Below are 24,498 nucleotides of genomic sequence, written 5' to 3' on the forward strand. Positions count from 1 at the left end.
TCATCAGTAAGATGTTAGGATTTCTGTGTAATGAAATCGTTTTGTTTTTCCCAAAGCGTATTGTGATACCAGCGAAAAATGATATTGACATTCATAGAGAATAATCCACAAACAGAAGTGATAGTTGATCAATATTGGTCTGAATCTGAATTCGTTTTTGGAAATTATAGGTGTTCTTGGTAGCCGAATGGCGAATGCATCTTAAATTATCATATTACATCCTCGATTTCTATTATTAGCTTTTCCTAATTAATACAACCTGTAATTTTTTACTTTCTCAACTTGTGTTAAATATCTGAAAATTACGAGGAGAATAATGTTCTAGCAATCACAGAGTACAAACAAATTCTTGAGACGGATTAGTTCGATACAGAACTCACAAATAATAACAAATTTACAATTAAAAATATTCCTGAAGTTCAACTTATTCCTGCTCATAGAATAAGAAAAAATCATCCTCAGGATAACATGACAAATATAAGCGTAAGTAACTATGTTTCAAATGCATAACATTAATTGATAATTCCAATTGATAACTAAATAATGAATCATTTACCAAACTATCTGATGAATAATTGAATACTGAGGAAGGCAGGTGAACAGTGAATTATTGCAGTTTGCAAGACTGTTTATAGTTGCAAATCTGTACAGTACCGTAGCTGTAAGCTGCAAGTCATCGTTGGATCCCCTCTTGGGAAGCTGGGAAACTGAGCCTGCTCAGCTCAACTCATATGAATAGAACACTAATCAACACGAACAAAAGCCCCAACACCCAACCCTGCCCCAACTCACACATTCAATACTCTGGCTTCAGAATTTACTAGGAATATTGCTTGACGAACAAGTCTGGTTCACTGCAACATATTGAGCTGTAATCAGTCAGTTGGGCCCTCCAGTTAACACTTCATTAACTTATCGGGGTATTATATTGGCTCATGGTGATTTACAGAAAACCTCAACTGCCAGTTTAGCAATAGAAACAAAACAAATGCCAAAACAAATGCCCTGTTCATCTACATATTACAGCCCATATGAGGAGCCTTCTTCACATTTAATATTATAAATATTGTATTTTGTAAAAGAAGAAGAAAGAAATCAATTTCAGCTAAAAACATCGATTTTCGGACAATCAATTTTTCGCCGCCCTCTGTGGAGCTATTGGACCTTTCTCTTGTGTGCAGCTACTCATAATGTGTTTACCAAGCTATGTTCAATCTAATAGAATATTATTCATAAAGACATCAAAAAAATCGATGTGTGTGTAACTATAGTGAGGTTCACGTTATAAAGGCAGTATTTGATTAGCATTTGTGTTGTCATCCTTGTCTATCGTTCGAAAAAGTAAAAAGTGCTATCCTTGTCCAGCCCCGCAACGTTGCCAGATCGTTTTTTAACAATATAGAAAATATAATTAATTAACAAATATTAATTATATTCATATAAATTGAATATTCAATCTCAATTATGAAAATGTTTCATTTAATCATTGAAAAATACATTTTATTGACAAATTTAATATTATTAATTATTTTAACCCTCAACTGGTATGGTGTCTTTGGGGTCACTCAAGGTATGGTTGGGTCAAAAATGACCCCAAATTTAAAAAATAAAAAATTACTCTTAGATGTATAATTAAACAAGAATGAACAGTCAATATTACATCAGATATACCGGTATCAGCTATTCTCTATAGAAGGCAGTGATAAGGCAGAAAATCGTCAACGCTGTTATCTTATATTTCTCCAATGCCATTATAACGAGGAGCTCACTATTGACTGCAAAAGTTCTTTAATTACGAAAACATTTCACTCACAAGTACGTATATGATTAGAAGGTGTTGGAAAACTCAAGGAAGTTTCAAGAAACATGTGACGTCACTACTAAAAAGACGATATGAGCAGCAGCATGCGCTAGCCTCCTCCATTAATCGTCAGGTATTAGGCGCCCAAAATCCGCTTTTCAAACTTAATTAAACGTAAGGTAATTTCCGGTAGCTCCTACACAAATTGTTGCCACGCATAAAATCGGCATTGATTAAGCCGAGACGTGCTTGTTGCTCGGTACGGACGCAACAGCAAATCCGGATCCAAAGTGCGTGGGATCACTGTTGCTAACACAGTTGCTAAGCGATGTACTGTTCTATCCCATCACTGAGTTCGTTCACTTGATTCACAATTTCCTCTGGGGTCCCGTATACAGAATACTACTGAATGTCAACAAATGCTTTTGAATCGCAGAGAAACAATACAATCAGCAGTAATGTTCGAAATGGAAAAATCCATCACTGATTACTGAAATATTAACTCATTGTTTTTGAATTTTGTGACTTGAAGGCCACCAATTCATGAACATGAGAAGAAACGTGGACAACATGAACAAGAACATAAGACTGGAAAATCATCGGGTAGTGTATAAACAATCTCAAGTATATCAATAACTTTCTGAGTAGTAGAGAAGGTGGTATTGTGGTAGAATTCCATAGCTACTGAATAAAAATACTAGATATGATTCAACTACTGATTTATTAAAAATCGTGATACCGGATTCGTTTGTTACACCATCTGGTAAACTACCAGTTATGGTATATAGTATATCAATAACATCATTCATCAATCATTGAGAATCAACTTAATAGTATAAATTTTTTCTTTCATGATTCTCGTAGCACCTAGTTAAAGACTAATAAGCTAATAAGCTTGTTTGTGAAGCTAAAACCCATTGGTTCAGCCTTCTATATCAGTCAATGATTAGATTAAATGTTATTTTTCAAATGAAAGGATACTTTTTGAGATAAATGATGAATTATCGATAAGTTTATGGATACATCATGTTTTTCAATTTCTACTGCAGATTATGGAATTATTGACTTCCGGAGACGCTCATCAAACTCACCAGAGCGCATTTAATGAAACAGAAAGTTTGTTGAATATAAGTCTCGTTAGACTAAAATACTAGAACATAGGTCTAGAGTTGAAGTTTTTGGAGAGAGAAAGTTTCCAGAATACAAATATAGAAGAAATATACAGGAATAGACCTTCGATTTGTAACTAAAAATACACTGAGAGTTTACTAGAGATGAGTCAATGAAAATGAACATCAAGCTGAATGCTGAAAGTGCCTTCCTGTTCCTGATTATTCCCAAAAGTAAATCATGCGTTAGATTTTCAGAGAAAATTACCAATTTTATGGTGAGCTGCAGGCTTTCGCTTTGGTAATGACCAGATGATAATAAAGAATGAGAATTGGCTGAAGTTATTGATGAAATATTCCTATGAAGACATTTCTATAAAAGCAATAATTGACAAGAAAATCATATCTTCAAAATGACCAAAGTTTTCCATCGTTATCAGAAAACAGAGGCAGACAACACGCTCTTGATGCTGAAGTAGATGCCGATGATGCTGAAGTTCGATGAAGTTGAAAGAGAAAAGCGAAATTGGATTGCGAGTGGAACGAGTCTGAATGCTCGAAGGAACATCCGAAGGAAAGCCAGGCATGTCATCTGGACAGTTGGAGCTATAAAATGAGATATTAAAAGGAGTGTATGCCAGTTACAAGAGCGAAATCAATTCGGAAAGTCGCAGTACGCTGCAATGAAACTAAAAAGGTGATGCGAGACTTCAATCGAATGAAATGTCCTGGAGAACGCTAAGAGGATTTCTGGAACTCACGCTGGAGAAGCAGATCGCTCCAGGCAAGGACAAGAGACAATCCAATAACCGAGATTCCCTCTCCGGCTACTCACTCTATCTTTTTCTCACTCACTTTATCTTCCTCTCACTCACTCTCAATCTTCTGTCCCCGGCTCTCCAAACTCACTTTGGCCCGTTCAAACAAAAGTTTCCATCCCGCCTGCCAAGTTGTCTTAGAGAAGAAGTAAACCGACAAACTAAACTAATTTTCCAGCTTTTCGTTCTGGTGAGAGCACACACAAACATATCGAGCCGAATTCATTCTTATCCCAATTCAAAAAATGGCAAATAATTCTTGTCCAAAGAGTTTAACGGGGATAATAAAATTTCAAAGTCTAGTGCTGCTCGTATTTCAGCCGTTAACTTTCAAAACATATCCATTCACATTCCCTCTACATTGTAAAGTTACAACTCGAGTTCGAAAATTGAAAATTACTATTTTCCTCCTCACATATCATGACATTATTATGAATTCCATGGAAAATGTCTTGAAGTTCTATAATGAATTAGAAAATTTTGAAACTATAATATTTGTAGAATTTCTCTATAGGATTGCTCTCACGAAGTCTATAATAGTAGAGTACTATTGAAGCATCAAAATATTGAGAATGTATCAGGAAGAAGATACTAGAACTTTTTAGATAAGCGAGAAAAAAGAGAAGAAATACTGTGATTTTGATTTGTTCATTTATTTGTTTGTTGATATTGATTGGATACTAATATCAAAATAGTAATCAACTGTTACTACACAGCTTATCGATAAAAAATAGAAAGATCTTGCAAGCTGAAAACTTCCACCGTTGAGCTGGTAAAAAGAAAAGAATGCCAATTTTGAGTGTTATCGATTAGTGTATAGCTTGAGTTGAATAGGAGAAAAAACGAAAAACTTAGAAATAGTACAAAAAAATGAATATGAGTAGGATAAAGAGAGTTTGAAAGAGAATGTGAATGGGAAAGAGAGTGGTTCAAGGTTGTTCGGTACACTTTTTTTCATTTAAATTGGATAATATTTTGCAATATAATTGTTAAGATCATTATAAGAGTGAGAGAAAGTGTCAACTGGAAATTTTAAGTTGTCTAATAAGCGAGTTATGGGTTGTTGAAGTGCTAAATTCCGTTTTCTTTCCAGATCATAAACGGTTTCCAAACTAAAACATTTTATTCACCATATCTTTCATAAATAAAAATTAACATTTTTTGTAAATTCGATAACTTGTTTATTTTGACATCAATCGCGGAAAAACGCATATTAGAACAAAGCCAATGATATACTGAATGTATTAAAAAAACCTCCAATGGAAAATTCGAAACCGTTCATGATCTGGAAAGAAAACGGAATTTAGCACTTCAACAACCGCTTATTAGACCACTTGAAAATTTCAGTTGCCACTTTTTCTCTTTCTTATAATGATCTTAACAATTATATTGAAAAAGATTATCCAATTTAAATAAAAATATAAAGGTGTACTGAACAGTCTTAAGTTTTCATGAGAAAGTTTTGTAATGATCACTTCAGGAAAAACATGGGCGAGGAAGCAGCAACAGCTGCTCAATTCAATGGTTGAAAGAATCGCTAATGATGAAGGGTGGTGGACAAGAATTATATCCATGGATAAGAAAGTCGGTAGTTAAGAGCGACAATTTAAAATAGCTACTTCCATGACTTATTCGATGGAAGACTGTTCTATTGAAAATAGCAAAGAAAGGACAAGTGAGGCAAATATGTTTGTCGAGGGCAGATGCTTATATGAGAGAGTAGAACTGAAGGACTGAGAGCTCAATACACTCTTATTGCAGTTCTGTCCTTTGTCGTTCTTCTCGTGTAATCTTGCAAACAGCGTTCAAACAATTTTCCATTTTGAAAAGTGCGTTTTCAAAAGGAAGTTCTTATCATCTTCCATTCTATTAACTTTAAATTCTAAGGAATTCTAAAGCCAAAGTTGTCTACTGAGATTTCAACAAATTTTGGCAATTCGTCGCCCTTTCTTAAAAAGCATTGTAACGTTAAACTTGTTTTCTAAAGAAAACGTTGACAGCTTTTTTGAAGTAAACTATTTGTGAACGTTTTTTTACAACTCTGGTTTATACATACTCTCATACTCTATAGTCTTCCTGTACTCTGTTGTGGATGTTTTTCCATGATAAGAAATTCCTGAGATAAAATTTCAATTCAGATAGAAATATATCTATATTAACACACTCAACTTCATCTGACTAACGTTTATCAGTCACTAGCCGTCAGGCTCGCTTCGCTCGCCATATCCGTCTAGCCAGGACCCCCTGGACCCCCGACTGGATCATCCAAGAATGAGATCAGCGGCTAGTAATATAATATTCCCAGGAATAGCTCTGATTAAAGTAGCAGTGCCAAATCAATTTTTCCGCGATAAATGCATTTCAATCTTTAACTTGGGGCCAACCTAACAAAGTCAACTCAACTTAATGCCAACCTGACAAAATTATTAATTTAGTTACCAGTTAACAACTGTTTCGAAGATTATAGTTCCATATTAACATATGGTATGAACATTTTTCAATTATAATTAAGAGAAAAAGAAGAATATACATGCTAAAAGATGAACTTTAAACTCTCTCTAGATTATAGTTCTATATTAACATATGGTATGGACATTTTTCAATTATAATTAAGAGAATAAGAAGAACATACATGCCAAAAGATGAATTTTAACCCCTTAAAAACGACCCTTAGTGTTAAAATATTGCCAAAAGATTTGTTAGTGCGCCTCTAAAGAGCCAACTGAACCTACCAAATTTGAAGGTTTTTGGTCCGGTAGATTTTTAGTTCTGCGAGTGAGTGAGTCAGTCAGTCAGTCAGTCAGTGGTTGATAGCCATTTCGCTTTTATATATATATATAGATTCAACAACTCGTTTGAATTTTGAAGAATTTCACACTTTGTTATATACGTTCAATGAATTTCACGAAAATTTCGTAATCCAATGAATGATGATAATTCCAGTGAAATTACACTCAGACAGCTCAGCTATTTAGGGAAATACATGAGAGCTAAGTAACAATGAAACGTAATCGCTAATAATTTAGGAATGAAATGATGATTTCGATTTGGGAACTTGTTGGAAACCATCAGCATTCTATTAATATGGAGCAGTACATCAAACTCTGTATTCGAATCAGTTGATTCTGAATACATTTTAAATCCATTAGCTGGAATGACGAGAATGCTCTGATTACATTTCTCCCATTCCATTCCAAACTTCTATACCATTCATATTCATGGTACTATGTAGTGGGTACTGTATTTGTATTCTGTCTAGTAATTCTCATTCTGATGATGACTGAAACAAGGGTAATCAGCACCTTGTTAAAGACAGCCAATCGAGATACAGCAGCACAGACCAAAGAGTAGAGAATTTATATTCTTAGCATATAAAAATGCCTGATTCTGGTGGACGAACTCTGCTTGTAGCCACAAATGATATGCAAATTCAATTTCGTTAATAGAGTTTGAAATTTATTCCTGCTTTCCTCATCAAACAAAATGCCAATTTTTTGTGTAATTTACCAATTCTCTGTTCATTTACAAAAAAGCTGAATAGAATAATAAAACGTATAGTATTTCACGAAACTCTACCAATATTTATGTTCAACATGTACCAATTTTATTCTATCTCTTTATTCTTCATTCATTTCCAATCTTGATTGAAAGAATAAGACTTTGATATTGTCAATACCACTTTTATTTGTTCGAAATTAATTCATAATTCAGTACCAGGTTTCATGGTAAAACCTACCACATCTTCAGCTGAACTAATATGTTTGTTGTTGTTGGAGGAACAGACAACCACAACATCTTGTGGATACCACAACATATCATACCATACAATCATTTTCAATCTCTTTTATTTTTTCTCTCATTTCTTTTTTCCCCTTTTTTCATTGTTCCCTCCTCTTCTTTCTTTTATTCATTCTATTTATTAATTGGGCATGGTACCAAATTTTGTGATTATTTTCAAGTGGTTAACACCTAGTAAAGTATCTTCAAGTATTTTAATATCGTTACTCACTTATATTGCATATGAAATATAAGGTATTGATGATCTGCCTCAGTTTAGGCTTTTAATTATACAGGAACAATATTTGAAGAGCTTTGGCAGAGCTTGTTTTACTCTTGGGGAACATTAGGCAGTTTAGTGGGTATTCATACAGTATTGAGAGTGGTATGCCGGGAATCCAGAACAGCACTGAACTCATATACATGGATATCAAATCATACCTATACTGGGGACGCACAACAGTGTCGAATGCCTCCTGCATGGTTGGCTCAGCTCAGGAATTGAGAGGCACACACAAGGTAGGCTCAGCTTGCTAAGCTCATATCTGTGCGTAAATGCATTCTGCCGCCTTGATAGAAATGTATGAAAAAAAGGCAGAGCTAGAGAAATCAAATTGAAATTATCCATTTCATTTCATTATCAAATTTGAAGAACGTGTGTAAAAGTAAAGGGTGTACATTTTCAAATTGAAGCGTTTATTACTTCATTATAATGAATTCATTATATAATGAATTGGGAATCATGTAAAATTCACATGTATATCCTTTTTTGATAAAATGAGTATCTAATTAAATAATAGTAGTAAAGATAATGTAGTAGTAAAAATAATAATTATTAAGACCTGTATTATTCTCAGTTTCGTGGAATGATCCCTTGCGCACCATAGTTCAAAGATCCACCATAAATCAAAATGATTCCACATTACAGAACGTGCCATCACCCCAATAGCACATAGTAACACTCATCAAACGGACATTATCCCTTGCTTATAGAGAAGGAATGATTTAAGACAAAAGTAGAGAATTTTTCAACTGTGAAAGATTAGTGAGGAAAACTGTTTTAATAGAGAGAGGCGTGAAGAGAAGAAGATAATCGAGTGGTAACACAGAGCATAAACAATGTAGCATGAAATCTCCCAGAAGAAAACTCATCACATCAAAGCCATTGTTCTCAGTCAGAGATTCCAGACATTTCTCAAAAAAATAACGATAATGGTGGAGTTCATTACTAAGTCGAGTGAAAAGCATTTCGGAAGACGTCTCATTGAATTTCATGTGCAACCAACCTCTGGAGGCGCTGGGATCGATATTACTCAGCATAATGGCTCTCTCAATGGTAGCCGATACCCACCAGTGATAACATTTTCCACCGCTTATACGCTACTCATCTCTGGAGTGCTCTACAACTACAACACAAATTCTTCTCGTATTTGGATCAGTCCTGGTTCGATTTCCAATATTACAGTCGAGACAATAACTTGAATCCACCAAAATTGAAATTCACCAGTCTCCATATGAATACTAGTAGTTTAATTCGTCTACAGGCATGTATCCTATATTCTATTCAGCAGTATTCACTTTCTTGGTAAGAGCTACTCGTATTTACATAATAATTGAAAATAAAAGTACCCTTTTTCAACTTTATTTTATTTCTTACAACATGTTTCGACTGATAATGTGAGTCACTTGAAAATGAAATTAGTGTTGTTACATGACATTAAAATATGCAGTTAATCAACTTCTCTCAAAAACATACAAGTGACTCACTTGAAAATGACTTCAAACGACAAGTGAGTCATTTGAGAATAACATTTTGAAGTGGAAACATGTAGTGATGAATAAAAGAAAGTTGAAGAAAGGGAACTTTGATTTTTAATTTTTATGTATTGAGCAGCTTTGTCCATCCAAATCTTTGGCTGGATCTCTTCGATTATTAGGACTCAAGAAATACAACTAGTGCAGATTAGCATAACGTAGTTTTGGGAGTAATTTACTTCTTCCTAGAGTACTTTATTCTCCAGTTGAAGAAGTTATTACATTATGAATGAAGTTACTCAACATCTCTCAAGAACATACATAGAATTACAGTTCATGCATAGAGTAAAATTCAGACTCGAATGGCTATCTGATGATGAGGAGTCCCTCCTTCCTGCAGGTCCTACCTTGACTGAATATATAATTTAAGTCAATGGGTCTTAAGACTTCAGCCGGGACCGTCAAATTACCGTGTCCATCCTATGATAACTAACACTTCATATAGGCCTACGTATAATTTGATGAGAAGCAATAATTGCAAATACTGTGAAACTGACCACAACATGAACTAATCACATTGTTCTTATTAGAACATGAATCATCTACAAAATTCTACGAGCTTTGTCATCATCATATCCAAATGCTATCACGATTTAATAACAGTTACCAGTTTATGTGAAACCTCATGTTACGCAGAATGATAATTTCAGTTACAATAAAGTATGTAGGAGAAAGTTTCACTAGTAGGTCACAGGGAATGTAATAATACCGACGGTTGATATTTGATAGATGCAATCTACTGGTCTGTAATGCGCAAAGTGTGAGTGGAATAAACCACCGACTCCTGTTACAATGAGAGTGGACAGACAGAGAAGAAGGAAGCGCTCGCAATCAAATTATAAGTTGGACATGTTGTAGACTTGTCTGTGCATATGGCTACAGCCATCTAATAAACAGCTCTCAGTACAGAATGGCGGAGTTGCTGTTATCCAATGCTGTACTGCATTATAAATTCAACAGCTTCAAAGCTTTGATGTTCCATGAGGAATGAAATTGAGAGCGAGAGAGAGACAGATATGACCAGAAGAGGAGGAGGAATATGAAATTTTCAGAGAAGGAAAGTGTGAGTAAATGGAGTTTACTTATCAGGCTTATTTTATTTATTTATTCATTCATTGACACAATAAGTACATCATCGAAATGATAGGGAGAGAAAAAATACAGTAACCTTGTGCTATTCCTCTCCCAAATTCATAGTCCGAATTAAGACTTTAGTCCAGTCACTATAATTATACATTGGTGCTTGCAATTTATATTGTAGTTCTGATTTTTTCATATATTATTTGGATACATGAGAGAAGTACAGAACCAAATTCTTCATGCAAAATTCCCTTGTGCTATATACAGAATGGACCGAAAACCTCGTATTTTCTGTTCATTTTACAGTTTCCAGCTATCAGTTCTCCAGTTTTCAGAATAAAGAAATTGACCATTTTTCAAGTGAGAATATGGGCTTAAGTGCCTTACGTACACTCACCAATAAAATTTACATTTTCCGACCGAATTTGAATTAAAATGCATGATTTTGAGCCGCCTTGATGAGCCAAGAAGAATGGAGTGTAGTACGATGAGATCCGAGCATTGTGTCAAGAGTTAAGAGTGTTTGAATTTTTTGGCAGAAGTAGCTGAAAACTGGAAAATGAACTGAAAATACGAGGTTTTTGGACCACTCTGTATCTAGCACAAGAAAGTTTTGCATGAAGAAATTGGTTCTGGACTTTTCTCATGTATCTGAATAATATATTAAAAATCTGGTGAGGCTCACTCACACAAATTTCCTTGCCGTTATGAAAATTGATCACCTTACGCTAGTGTTCTCGCGCATCCCAAGTCTACTATTCAAATCAAAGACCTTAAAGAGATATAGACCCACAATGCCTATGCCTTCCCAATGATAGCACTTACTTGAAATTGAAGGCCGCCATTGAGGTATTTTAGCACGAGATACTATATCAATATATTTGTAATACTATAGATTACAAAGGCATTGGTATGTAATAATCTTATAGGTTGCCCCCTCAATGGCCGATTTCAATTCCAAGTACGACACTAGCGCTGCATCTGAGTCTATGCATCTTTAAGGTCTTTGATTCAAATACATGAGACAGCTGGTGATAGGACAATAACGCTGGAGACACACGAGGTCTGCTACTACTTCGTAGTGAATGATTTAATAGAACCAACAGTTGCCAACTGTTTGCAATTTAATAATCACATTTTCTCGAATTTCAAGCTTATTTTCAATTTTAGGTGAACATGATACTGGACATTAATTGTAGAGATTTTCATGCTCAATCTTTTCCACTTGGATTTTTTTGTTTAAATTGTATATGAGGGCTGATAATTATTGAGAATCTAAAATCAAACTTTGCATAGATGGGGCGGAGTTCCTGAAATTTTTACAGATATAGGACTTGTTGCAGTTGATAGAGCTTATCAATGACTATTTCAGGTATGAATTTAATTAAAATCGTTAGAGCCGTTTTCGAGAAAATTGCGAAAAACCCTGTTTTTGACAAAATTTTTCCCATTTTAGCCGCCATCTTGAATTGCATTCGATCGAAATTGTTCGTGTCGGATCCTTATAGTGTAAGGACCTTACTTTCCAAATTTCAAGTCATTCCTTTAACTGGGAGATGAGATATCGTGAAAAAACTACTTTTTCGGACCCAGGGGACCTTGAAACGTATAGAAATTTAGAAATTGGGGTACCTTGATTTTTTCGGAAAGCAATACTCTCCTTACCTACGGTAATAGGGCAAGGAAAGTAAAAAATCAGAACTACAATATAAATTGCAAGCACCAATGTATATAGTGACTGGACTATATCTCCCTTCTTGAAAAGAGATTTGACTGTATCCACTTTCCAAACTTCCGGGATCCTCAATTATTGTCTCCAGCACATATCAAATGGAGGAAGCGAAGTTTGAAGAAGAGTTTCCTATGCTTTAACAGCTCCATATTTAAACCATACGGTCCAGCTTGTCTTATTTTATACTCTTTTCTCACCTTGTATTCTGCAGGTTAAAACCTATTTAATTTTAAATTTCCGTTGATATTCCTAAATTGAAAAATTTTCAATTTAGAAATACCAATGGAAATTTAAAAATAAATAGGTTTTAGCCTGCAGAATACAAGGTTAGAAAAGAGTATAGAATAAGAGGTTTTATCACCCAGCATTGGACAATGAAGCGACCAATGACGACTTGCAGGTTGCAGGGGCAGTGGGCGCGCACAGGCTCACTCAATGACTGGAAAAATATACACCTATGCTATGCGTAGAGTGACTGTATTTACCAAAGTTTTTACTGTTTATGCCACAATTATTAACACCACACATATAAGTAATGAGTTATACATAGAAATGGATTGATGAGAAAATGGTTCAAGACCTTCAACGTGAAGGTGAAATAAAGGTACTTGAACCGAAAATGTCGGGTCGCTAATCATCATACGACCTCGGCGCCCCCCCTAGCCGCGGCGCCCAGGGCGACCGCCCCGGTCGCCCCACCCTTTGGGCGGCCCTGTCTTCGATTAACAATGGTGCTGTTATCTTTGATTATCATTCCACATAACCATTATCATTTCCATACTTAATGATGTAGAAATATAATTAATTAACAAAATATCCTTTCAATTATAAAAACTCATTATTCCATCACCAGTTCAACCAGTATCAGTTATCCTACGTATTCTTTAAAAGACAGAGAATCAGCAAAGTTGTTCTCCAATGTCATTATATCGGGAACCTCACTATGATATTTTTCTCTGTATACGAGCCGATACACTTTTAGCTACTGGTGAGAGTTGGAGAGGAATTACGGATTTACACCCAAAAAAGGAATGGAACCAATTCGAGGAGGACTGCTGACAAGATGAGCTTGTTCTTATCCAGTCTAAAAATGAAACATTGACGTCTTGCTCTGGTGTTTTGGGACTAACTTCAAAACTCCGACTACGAACAACTTGCCTATCGCAGTTTCAAAGCCACTGAGAGACTTTCGCTTTTTGAAAGCAACATTTCTGACGGCAATGCTGTTATCGTTGACAAAGTTCCCGAGCTTCATCAAAGAAGCATGAAAACACGTGAACAGCGTTACAAATTCTCCATTTTAGATAAATTCTTATAGCCTAAATCATCGTTATCAAACTCGGCTAAACTTTTAAGTTGAATAATTTAGTAAAGCTGCGCGTTACGATCAAAGCTGCTCATCAACTTTTCAGGCAACTTTTCTTCTCTAAACATATTTTCTGAAAATATAAATTTCAATAATATATAAATAATCTTTCATTGATCTAACCAACCTTTCATGATCTATTCTATCCAGAATAGTACTTCCATTCGATATATCTACCTAAAACTGTAGTTCCATTTCCAATCACCTGTCACTTATTGGTATTACTAGTTGATCCAGCAGAGGATGCCATGCCAATCTTTCTTTAGAATCCTATATTATTTCACTCTCCTAGCCTCAATTACGATAATTTTTACTATAAAATTGACTACTATTGATTTGATCTGGTTTTTTCCTATAGACTCTTGACAATGTGGGTGGGCTCATCAACAGAAAATAAGGCAAACATCAATTAAAAATGAGAATAAGATAAAAAAAAGAAACTATCAAAACATCTACAACAACCTGGATTAGCAATCAATTAATCAGAAATGGATGATATGAATTTGAAAGTGAACAAAGAGAAAAATTAAGAGTTTATAAAAATTGGGTGAGCATGAATTAGAAAGAAAACTTAAATCAGATTCAATAAACTATCGAATATCTTCCATGAACTAGATTATCAATATCAATAATTAATAATATCAATCTGGAGGTCAAAAAAATAAAAATAGTTCATAAAATCGAAATCTAGAGCTGAAAGCATACGAAATAGGGACTTGATTCGAAGAATCGCGCTGGGGGTTTTAAGTGTTTATTTACATACAAGAATAGGCTATTCAAGAATATTAAATTGCATAACAATGGATTTGTTTAATTTTAAAAGCTGTATAAGACTTTAATTAGTTTAGAAGATTATTAGAATGAACTTTCCATGTAGCTGTTCCTGTCAATTGGTGAATTTGCTCCCCTTGAAACGCTATCATGTCACTATTTTTATAGTAAAGAGCGATGGAAGAGTTTCTACATCAGACTATTCTCAAGAAAAGCATTGAATGACTCAATTAAAGAGTAGAGACCGACATTGATCCGAAGCACACTGTGGGGATTGAGACGTTGCATAAATTGGACCGTGCCGAATCAGCGCCTCCTGGTGAAATGCTAATTGTGTTGATCCACCCCAACTTTTAGTATTCATTGCGTCTCTGCTAACAATTTGTCCACCTGCCCTTTCTCGCTATACAAAGACCGCCAGCAAGTTCAAAACTGTTCAACAAATTTACCGGCCCTTTGAATAATGCATACTTGAGCATCAATCCATCAGTGAATCAGTGAAGCTTTCTTACACTAGAGTATTACATGCTCGAACTCAGATTGATTGGTCCGTTCTGTCCTTAACATCTCATTTTTCAATCACCGTTTACTCACAGGTTAGCTATTTTCAACACGGAATGCTTAAATATGTATTTTTTCCTGAGGATAATGATCAGATAAGCTCTAGGCTTGTGCGTGGGATTATGATGAGAGATGAGATATATTAAGATATATTCTCGAAAAGTGTTATTCAGTTGACATTAGCATTTTTGAAGTGACACTGAACGTTCACACTTATGAAAATATTCTTGCAATTGTATGAATAAACTATGTTTCAGACATCTCCACTATCCTTAATTTAGGAAGTGTATTGGGCCCTATTGAAATGACACTATAGAAAATGACACTATTGCAACCTTTGCAGATGACACAGCTGTCTAATGATGAAGCTACAAGTAAAGCGCAAGAACCATCAAGAAAATTGAGAAATGGACTAGAACCTGGCGGATTAAATTGAATGAAAGCAAGTCCACACATGTTGTCTTCACAAATAGGCATTATGTGTACATCCCAATAAGATTAAACAACAAAGAAGTTCCGTTTGCAAATGAAGCTAAGTATCTTGGAATGACACTAGATGCAAAACTACGATGGAAGTCACACGTCAAGAAAAAGAAAGAAGAACTGGATTTCAAATACTCGAAAATGTACTGGTTATTGGGGAGAAATTCAAGCCTTTCAACCTGAAATAAATTACTATTGTATAGACAAATATTCTTCAGCCTGTGTGGTTGTATGGCATCCAGCTGTGGGGCTGTGGAAGAAAAAGTAACATCAACACCATCCAGAAATTCCAGAACAAGGTTTTGAGGAATGCTGTCAATGCTCCATACTTTGTCAGAAACTCGGATCTCCACAGGGACCTGCAGATGGAAGAAGTCGATGTCATGATCACAAAGGCTGCCAGAAACCATGAAGAGACTCTACATAATCATCAGAACATCCAAGCTCTGCACCTCATTGACAACTCTAATACAGTGAGAAGACTGAAAAGGAAGAAGCCTACAGATCTCGTTTTAATGTAGTAAGAGTGATTCTGAAAGAAACAGTGCATGGGCATTGCTCACTTAGACTGTGAAGGAGTGAATACCCCTCTAATGTCAAACTTTAACATATTAATTTAAGCTAGAATTGAACTGTTCATTAACTAAAGTGTTAGATTGCAGTCAAATTAAAATAAAAAAATCCTGATATTCTGATTGAAAAGAAAATGGTTTTGAGGATTTGAAGTCCTCCCATTCAAATAAGGTTCATAGATCAATATTACCATATAACTTGATATCAATGGTAGTTCTCCAAACTTCCATGTATCCAATTCATTTAATATTATTTATTTATTTCAATTTATTTATTTTAGATAGAATCGTCTTTTTGATTATTTAGATGAGCTCTGATTAAATATTCTAATCGCAACTACAATGCATTAAGAAAATTGATGCTTCAACATTCTCTCAGTCCCTGTATTTATTAGAAAGTTCTTACTATAGAACCCGCAATAACTTACACGGATAACAGTGATCAATAACAATGAGATTCAAATTATAATGACAATATCACCATTCCTATTCGAATGCGAAATCGATACTGCGAAACGGTCAGTATCATAATTCAAAAGACTATATGAGGTCTAATTGAATCTTACTCGTCATGGAACTCAAAAAGTTACGGAGTGATTCTATAAGAATAATAATTGAGAGTATGCAGTCGATGCTCTACTCACCTTTGTCGTCAGGTCGGAATTCCTCCTCAAAATTTTGGGTTTCCTCTTGAGCGTCACCACTCTTCATTTCCTTTCGCGTCTTATGGCCGCGGAAAACCGCTTGGATTTTTGCCGCCGCCTTCTGAGCTTCCGGATCGTTGGGGTCGATATCTGCAACATCACAACAAGTGGAACATTGTATATTAGTTAAATTGTATTAATATTCAAATTGAGAGAGAAGTAGCTGAAATCGTTTTATTCAAGCAAAAAAAGGAGTAAGAAGATGTCATCCGACTTCCAATTAATAGAGAATCGGAACAATATTTTAACAGTTGAGCATAATGGGGTCAGTGGAAATGAGCAATATGATACGATGCGTACATAATATTATTATGTATGCATCAACATTGAATCCATTCTATATGAAGTAGCTCGCATAGAGCACAATAGGTCAAACGTTTATTAGTCATTCGCACCATAGAGAAATGATACAGTACCCTAAAGAGACACACTGGGGTGTTTCACACCCCAGGGATTTTTTTTCCTGTTCTGCAGTTGACAATATCAAACAGATGGGAATTTATGCCCAGTGTAGATTAGGTTTGTAGTATTGTCAACTTCTCTCCACCACTTCCAGTCAGTAATAGCATTCTACAAGGTCACCAGCTCATCGTGTTCTTCGTTTGGGGTGTCTAACACCCTAGAGTGTATTTTACGTAAGACTTTTATCAAACACTTTTTTTACAAAGATTTAATTGTATTGTCACTACAAATGTGGTATGAGATGATGGATCAAATTGGAATAAATGCTATGATTCTCTACAACTTGAGATTCAAAACAATAAAATGAAGAGACGTGAGTTTTTGATGAAGTTGTCATTGGCAATGATCAAGCCATTCCTTCAAACCGGATTAGGAGCTCCAACACTTAGGCGGAACATACGTACTTCTAAAATTAGTATAAATAATGATAAGCAGTGCTTTACTTTTGATTTCTGTATGCACTTGGAACAAAAATGATTGAGAAATGATGAAGTATGGTATGAGTACTTGTTCTTTCATATTTTTCGAAGAAAAATGCAAAATTGAATTGGGGTGATCAACACCCCAGTGTGTCTACTGTGTTTGCATAAAGTAAGTGTGTCTCTGTAGGGTCAAAAATACCATTGCATTATTAGTCTCTTTTGATACATAATCTAAAACCTCCTAAAAGAAACCTCGTCAAAAAGGTTTCTTGAGGTATGATTTTCAAAATCTGGGAGCTTTTAAAGAATAATTCTTGATGTAGCAGTTGACGTACAATTGAATTATACTTCCAAGAAGATTGGAGGATTGCGCAAGCCAAAAATAGTTAGGAAACTTTGTTTCTACCCCTCTAAAAGAGATATCCTGTCGACAAAATCCGTTTTTTACGTTTCCTCGTCGAGACGAATCCTACGTTTTCATCATTTTAAGCTCCTAAAATGACGGAAAAGTATGGAAAGGATCACTCCTCTCATCTTTCTCTCGTTGCAGTCGTAAAGACGGAATTCCATTTCGGAACACCGTTCCTATTTCCTTTCAGAAATGGCAGAGCTCCATAATCCAGTTTCTCATCATTTTCAAATTGTTCTCGTCCTCTTGCTTTGCATATTTGAACGATATCCTTTCTGCAGCTCGCAAAAACACTTTCAAGTCCTATAACTCACTGATTGCGAGTGTTTGACTTGCAATTTTGATCTTGACTTGACAACTATACAAGGTGAATCATTTTTATATTTGAATTCCGCAAAACCAATAAGTTGAAGGCTCCTTGAAAAACATTCTAGGATAGCTCTGTTTTGGAGCAATATCTGGCAAATTCATTAAGTTGCTTCAATATTTTTACTCATTCATCGTGAGCTACTGTTGTTGAAGAGAACCACTCGTATAGAGTAGTTGCTCATAGTTCGTCACTTACAGGTGCTTTCCTCGATCTTGCTTTTGCAACAGAAGTTTCTACGAATAATTATTTGTTGTTGCCTTTTCCATTGGGATATTGAGAAGATCGGTGAAGAACTCATACCTTGAAAGTCATGCAGTACAAACTACCCATATGATGCTGCCATGATAATACGCTAACATAATTGATCCTACAACCAAAAAAAAAAAAGAAAAAATTCTTAATAATGGATTCATAGTCAATTGACACAGTAGAGAATTCTTGAAATAAGAAAATGAGAATAATCCAGATGTTATCACAACAGATCCTATGGTATTTTAGATCAATTTTTCTAAATTACAGCCTTTTTATTTTTTCCATATCCACCACTTTCTTCTTTGCACTTAGTTCTTGTACTATGACAGTTCATAAAGATATTCCAGATAATGGTCTCACATTAGCTTTGGAGGATGAGCTCTCAGAGTCAAGTTGGATGTTTTCATTGGTTATAGATTGTGAAGAATTAAGGTTCTGATTGCTGAAATGACGCGAGAGATACCCTTTCGAGTTAGAAACTGGAAGAGATAGGAAGTTCTACCCATGAAGAAAAGAAATCGAGGCCAGAATACGATTTAAGCTGTAGTGACATCGTAAGAGTAGACACTGAAATATAATGCATGTACAACTACTTTCTGGTGAGCTAGATCACCTTATAGGTATCATTCATGTGCGCTTTCCATGTGCGATATCCAACGTTTTACAATGAATCCTCAATTTCATCACTTTTGTGAACAGTCTCAGAAATTCCAGATGATTTACCAACCATACAGGATTGTAGACACAAAAGCATATCATCCAATTAGTGCATGAATCTCCAGTAGAGTTGTCTTCACAAAACAAGGAATTATGGAGCATGAGCAGAATTGTTTCTGTGACAGATTAAAATCATGCCTCTCACACGTTCTAAAGCACCGAGGAAGTTGTAAAATCAACACTCAAATGTGGGCCATGTTTGCTCGTATTCATGAGCTCGACACTCGGAATTAGATGAAAGTTTATGCGAATAACAGGAAACTTCTACCCCGTAGAGTCGTCGCGAATTTCGTGTCGCTCCTTGGAGAAATCTTGTGCGAGTTTAGCTCCTCATCCACCGTCGCAGTAAAGTTTTCCACTCACTAATGATCAAGAAGGAGGCTAGAATGCTAGTGATTCAATGATTCAATGATTTTATTACAGCCAGAAAATACATACAGTACACTAGGCCATGTCATTACAATAAAATTTCTAACAGAATTACAATAACAATACATAAATAAAGATAATACACAACATGCAGTGCAAGAGCAGGCTTCAAAGCTATTCGGTTTCTCACAAGAAAATAATAAATAATAATACAGAAATATCAATAAACAATTACTAAACTTCAATTCTATCACAGTCTATACAGCCTATTCTAATTTTAATCTATACCTACTTTTACAATAAATCGTGAGCAAACTAAAACCATAGAAACTCTATTATCACAGTCGGCAATTTACTTAGTGCTTTACACAGTCAATTTACATAGTGCTTGGGTCAGACTCGTCAAACTCATGAATGGAATAGAACGGTTGGCGACCAGCCATGACTTGACCCGCTTCTTAAAGCTCACCAGAGGCAGCTCTCTTACTTCATCAGGTAGCCTATTGAAAAATCTGATGCCAGATATGGGAAAACTTTTCCTGGATCTTTCCAATCTCACCCCGGGCAGGACCAGGTTTCCATTTCCCCGTGTAGCGTGACTGTGGATCTGATTGGCCCTGGTGTACAAATGAATATTCTCTCTAACCGAAACCAAGCACTCGTATATGTACAGGCTGTAAACTGTCATCACTCGTAAATGTACAAACAATGGTTTGCAGTGATCAATCCAACCAGCTCTCATCACAATTCTAATGGCTCTTTTTTGCATTAATAGCACCCTATTCACACTCGCAGCGTGCCCCCACAGCCTTGTACCATATGTAATATGGCTCTGGAAAAAAGCAAAGTAAGCTTGGCGCACAAAACCGTCAGGCACACATGATACAAGCCTTTTAAGCAGAAAAATGACCCTACTTAGCCTTTTGCAGAGCTGGCTGATGTGAGCCTCCCAGGTCAACCTACTATCCAGGGAAAACCCCAAGAGCTTCACAGTACCCGTGGCAATCCCAGAATCGAGGCTGAATGATAGCTCCTGAGTCTTGTCACTGTTAAGAGCCAGCTTATTTAGATGAAACCATTGAGACGCACTATGATACAGCTCCAGCTCCCTCACAGCAAGCCTGGCAGAATCTACGCTCTTATGATCCGCAAATATAGTGATGTGTCATCTGCGAATAACAGAACACCACCATCTACTGAATAATATATATCATTTATTGAGATGAGAAAGAGCAAAGGTCCCAAAACTGATCCCTGTGGGACTCCATGTTTCAAGGGTGCAGGACATGATGCTGCAGGACTTGATGCAGTGTGAAACTATAAGTTTTGGGAAGCTCATTGAACACTTTATGAGAGGTGTATGGAGCATTGAAAATTTACTTAGTTCATGATCAACTCTTCATCAATAACAACTATATGGTATATGATATGTAGTATATAGTATATATTACTATTATGTTTGTTGAAACTCAGATCAAATTCTTCAGTAATTTTGAATTTAGCGCCTTCCCGCTCCATCTGTTGCCAACTCAACAGTCATTGTCATTAATCTATTAACTATTCTCGATTTTGTCATTATTGTATTTTGTAGTTGTATTTCTTGTCTGCTTTTGTATTATTGAGTATTTTTAGTGCCTCTCCATTTGGCATTGATTTGTTGATTGTAATTTCAATTCTGAATGTGAATTCAGATGTGTGTGGCAGTGTTTTTTTGCCGCATTTACATAATGGCTTCTCGTTCGTTCTACACTCCACAGCATCTTTTCCTGGTTGTTCCTGATTCATCTCTTTCAGCGACTGCAAAGCTGATTCTAACTAATTCATCTAATCTTTTCGAACAATTATCTATGTATTCAAGTCGAAATTCATGAGCGGCGTCTCATTTCTCAGTGATCTCCAACAATTACTTGCCAATTTCTACAACATCATTCGGTGATGTATTCTCATTCAGAACTCTAACCTATTACAGATTTCAAACACGTTGAAATTCGAACTAGCAATATTTATTATTATCAATTATTTTGAGAACTTTACATATATCTTTATTCAACAAGACATACAAATCATTGATTTGGTTCACTTCATCAGGACTTACAATACTAGGACTCAATTTTAGCAAGCCTAGCCTGCATTGACATACATTGTGCATCACGATTTTTCATGTTATCAGTGCTTACAATTTTTGAGACATTCCAACTTTGAACGATTATTCATCTTTAAAAACTACATTATTCTCTCCATGGTACATCATCCTTGCTGAAACCCTGGTTCCTGAATTTTAAGTCTCACTGAATCTCCTTATTCAACTCTGGTTCCTGATATTCAAATTTCTCTGGACATTGAGATTGGACGGCAGTACACTTGAAAGGCGGTATCTGTTCCTTTTATTAACTACAATTCTATTACCGATTTGAGACATTTGAATAATAGTTATTTTCATAGCTGGCCTGGAGATTTGCCAGCCATTTTGAAATTACCTGCTCAGACCTACTACAAATTTATTACATTGAATTTGAACTATTCTAATAGCTGGCCTAGAGATTTTTGCCAGTCATTTTAAATAATTTTCATTATTTAGACTACTTATTTTCACAGGCATTTGTATATTAATACATAACTTATATTTGACTCATTTCGTATCATCCTTTGGTGATACTTAAGCTTAATAAGCTTTTTCATTTCAATAATTTACTTCATTAAGTCAAAGCAGTTTTAGATGTTTTGATTGATTAATTTGAGGTTATTTTTTCTAGTTTCAATTGTTTCCAAATCAATTAAATTACTTCTCAGATTCAATCATTCCTAATACAGTTATTTATTCTCAATATCAATTAATAGCCTACAGTTTAAATATTCAAAATTTTACTTACATTACTGATTTTTCAATTTGCTAATAAATATTACTACTTTTATACTATTTTTCAATACTGTATTTCTGTTCACAGATACTTTGGATTAATTTTCAATTTTGGGCACCGAATGCCATCTTAATAATATTTTTGGATTATATAGCATACCTATTTCTGACCATCCTCTATGGCATGTATTCAATATTTGTAATCATTTTACTATTGAAGCCCGGGAGCTTCCCTCATTAAAATTTATTACTATTATCATCAATAAATATTATATATTGTTAAATCTGTTTTATTATTGAATGATGCCTGCTCTTTACTTAAATTCTTGAACCTTGCTCTCTCATCTGATGATAAGGGAACAAGGTTCTGGTCCTCCTGGTTATTATTTCACTACTATCAATTCTCATTCATTATCCGGTGAAGTGGCGCATGTTTACTCAACTCCCCAGTGGCATCAGTTGTAATTTATTCATAAGCAGTCCACTGCCAGCTGTGCGGAGTGCATGTAATGCTTCAATGTTACTATCTTATTTATGTTTGAATGAAAGTATTTCTCATATTTTTATATATGGAAATGAAATAGATAGTATGTTCCATAATACTATTCTATTCTAGTATGCTTATACTTTCATACCTATCGAATTTATTATTATACTTATAATAATATGTTGAAAATCCATACACTTCTCCTTATTTCCACTTCCTTCATCTTTGTATGAATGTGCTATTTGTATACACAGTACCATTTGTATTCATCTTTCAATACGGTATTATTAATTTCATATTACATTTTATTTGTTACTGATTTACTTCATAGTGAGTTTGTTCTTTCTTAAAAACATGATGTACTCCATTCCTTTTATATTCTTTAGTTAACTCCACCTTCAACTATGTATCGCTATATGTAGGATTTAAACTGTTTATATCGAAAAAGAGTGTTTTGGGCTGAACCCAAAGTCTTCGTAAACATGAAAAATGAATAAATACATCCTCACATTGATAATACTAAACATATTCATCTGATGTACTGCTATAGGTTCGTAATTCACTCAATTGTATTCAAATATAATTTTCACTCAGTTACTGAGAAGAGAAATCTGTTGATGGCAAGAAATTTAATATTTTTCATGTCTCGTTATTTGAACTATAAATAACTGTTCAACTTGGATTTACATGAAGATATGAATGTATTCTCAAATTAGAGTGTTTGGTTTGTTTTCTGATTCGATTCCAAGCTAGATAGATTCCTATAAATGAGAGGATACCATTCCCAAAAAGCGTTTGTAAGCTCTCTTAATTTTCGAAAAAGAAAAAAGAAAGGTAAACCGAAAGAGTTTAACCAAACTAGTGATTGGAAAGCAGTTTTTCACACACTGCGATGTTCTGATAACGCTTAACAACCAGACGAGAGCTAACTGTCCGATATCACGCAATAGTTGCTAACTCGTTCCTGCTCTGGAAAAAAGATGATTACCTTTGCTCCGGCCATTATCCGTCATCAAAAGCGTCCAGGTAGTTTGTGGTAATATAGAAACAATTTGAACTAGTTGAAAGGTTTCCGCCTCCACAAAAGTTTTTGAAGAGCTCAAGGCATGATTTTCAATAAAACCGGGAAAGCACCAACAATTTGTGATTTGAAAATCTGTTCAGAAATTTGGATTATCTTCAATTTTTCACTCCTATATCATGAGTGATTATGTTATTTGGAGAAATCCTAATCTATTCAGGAAGATTAATAAATATATTAATATAATATTTGACAGCGTTGATGTTTTACTATCACAATTTAAATTAGGATATTGAGTATAGACAAATTTCAGATAATATTTTGATTGGTTTCAAATTCGCATAATACTAATTAGTGATACAAGTTGAAATAATAATTATAATATCATGTGATCTGGCTGGCTCAGGTCTGGAGTTTTCAGGTCGCACTGATCGATTTCAGGACCTCTGACATGACCCTACGACTGATTTCAGGCAGTAATTGACTGATTCAACTGAGAACTGACATTATTTGACTGTTTTGTGATATATATGATGAATTTAT

At 35.0% G+C, this 24,498-nt stretch overlaps 1 protein-coding gene across 1 annotated transcript in view; it reads right to left on the reverse strand.

Annotated features, from left to right (window-relative positions):
* The window catches only part of LOC111064390 (neuromodulin), a 217,212-nt gene that overhangs the window by 18,131 nt on the left and 174,583 nt on the right, over window positions 1–24,498 (reverse strand). The window contains exon 2 of the mRNA XM_039423296.1: window positions 16,530–16,679. Within this exon, the coding sequence (XP_039279230.1) occupies window positions 16,530–16,679 (150 nt within the window). The remainder of the gene's footprint in view (window positions 1–16,529; window positions 16,680–24,498) is intronic.

This window comes from Nilaparvata lugens, chromosome 3, assembly GCF_014356525.2.
Source record: "Nilaparvata lugens isolate BPH chromosome 3, ASM1435652v1, whole genome shotgun sequence".
NCBI lineage: Eukaryota > Metazoa > Arthropoda > Insecta > Hemiptera > Delphacidae > Nilaparvata > Nilaparvata lugens.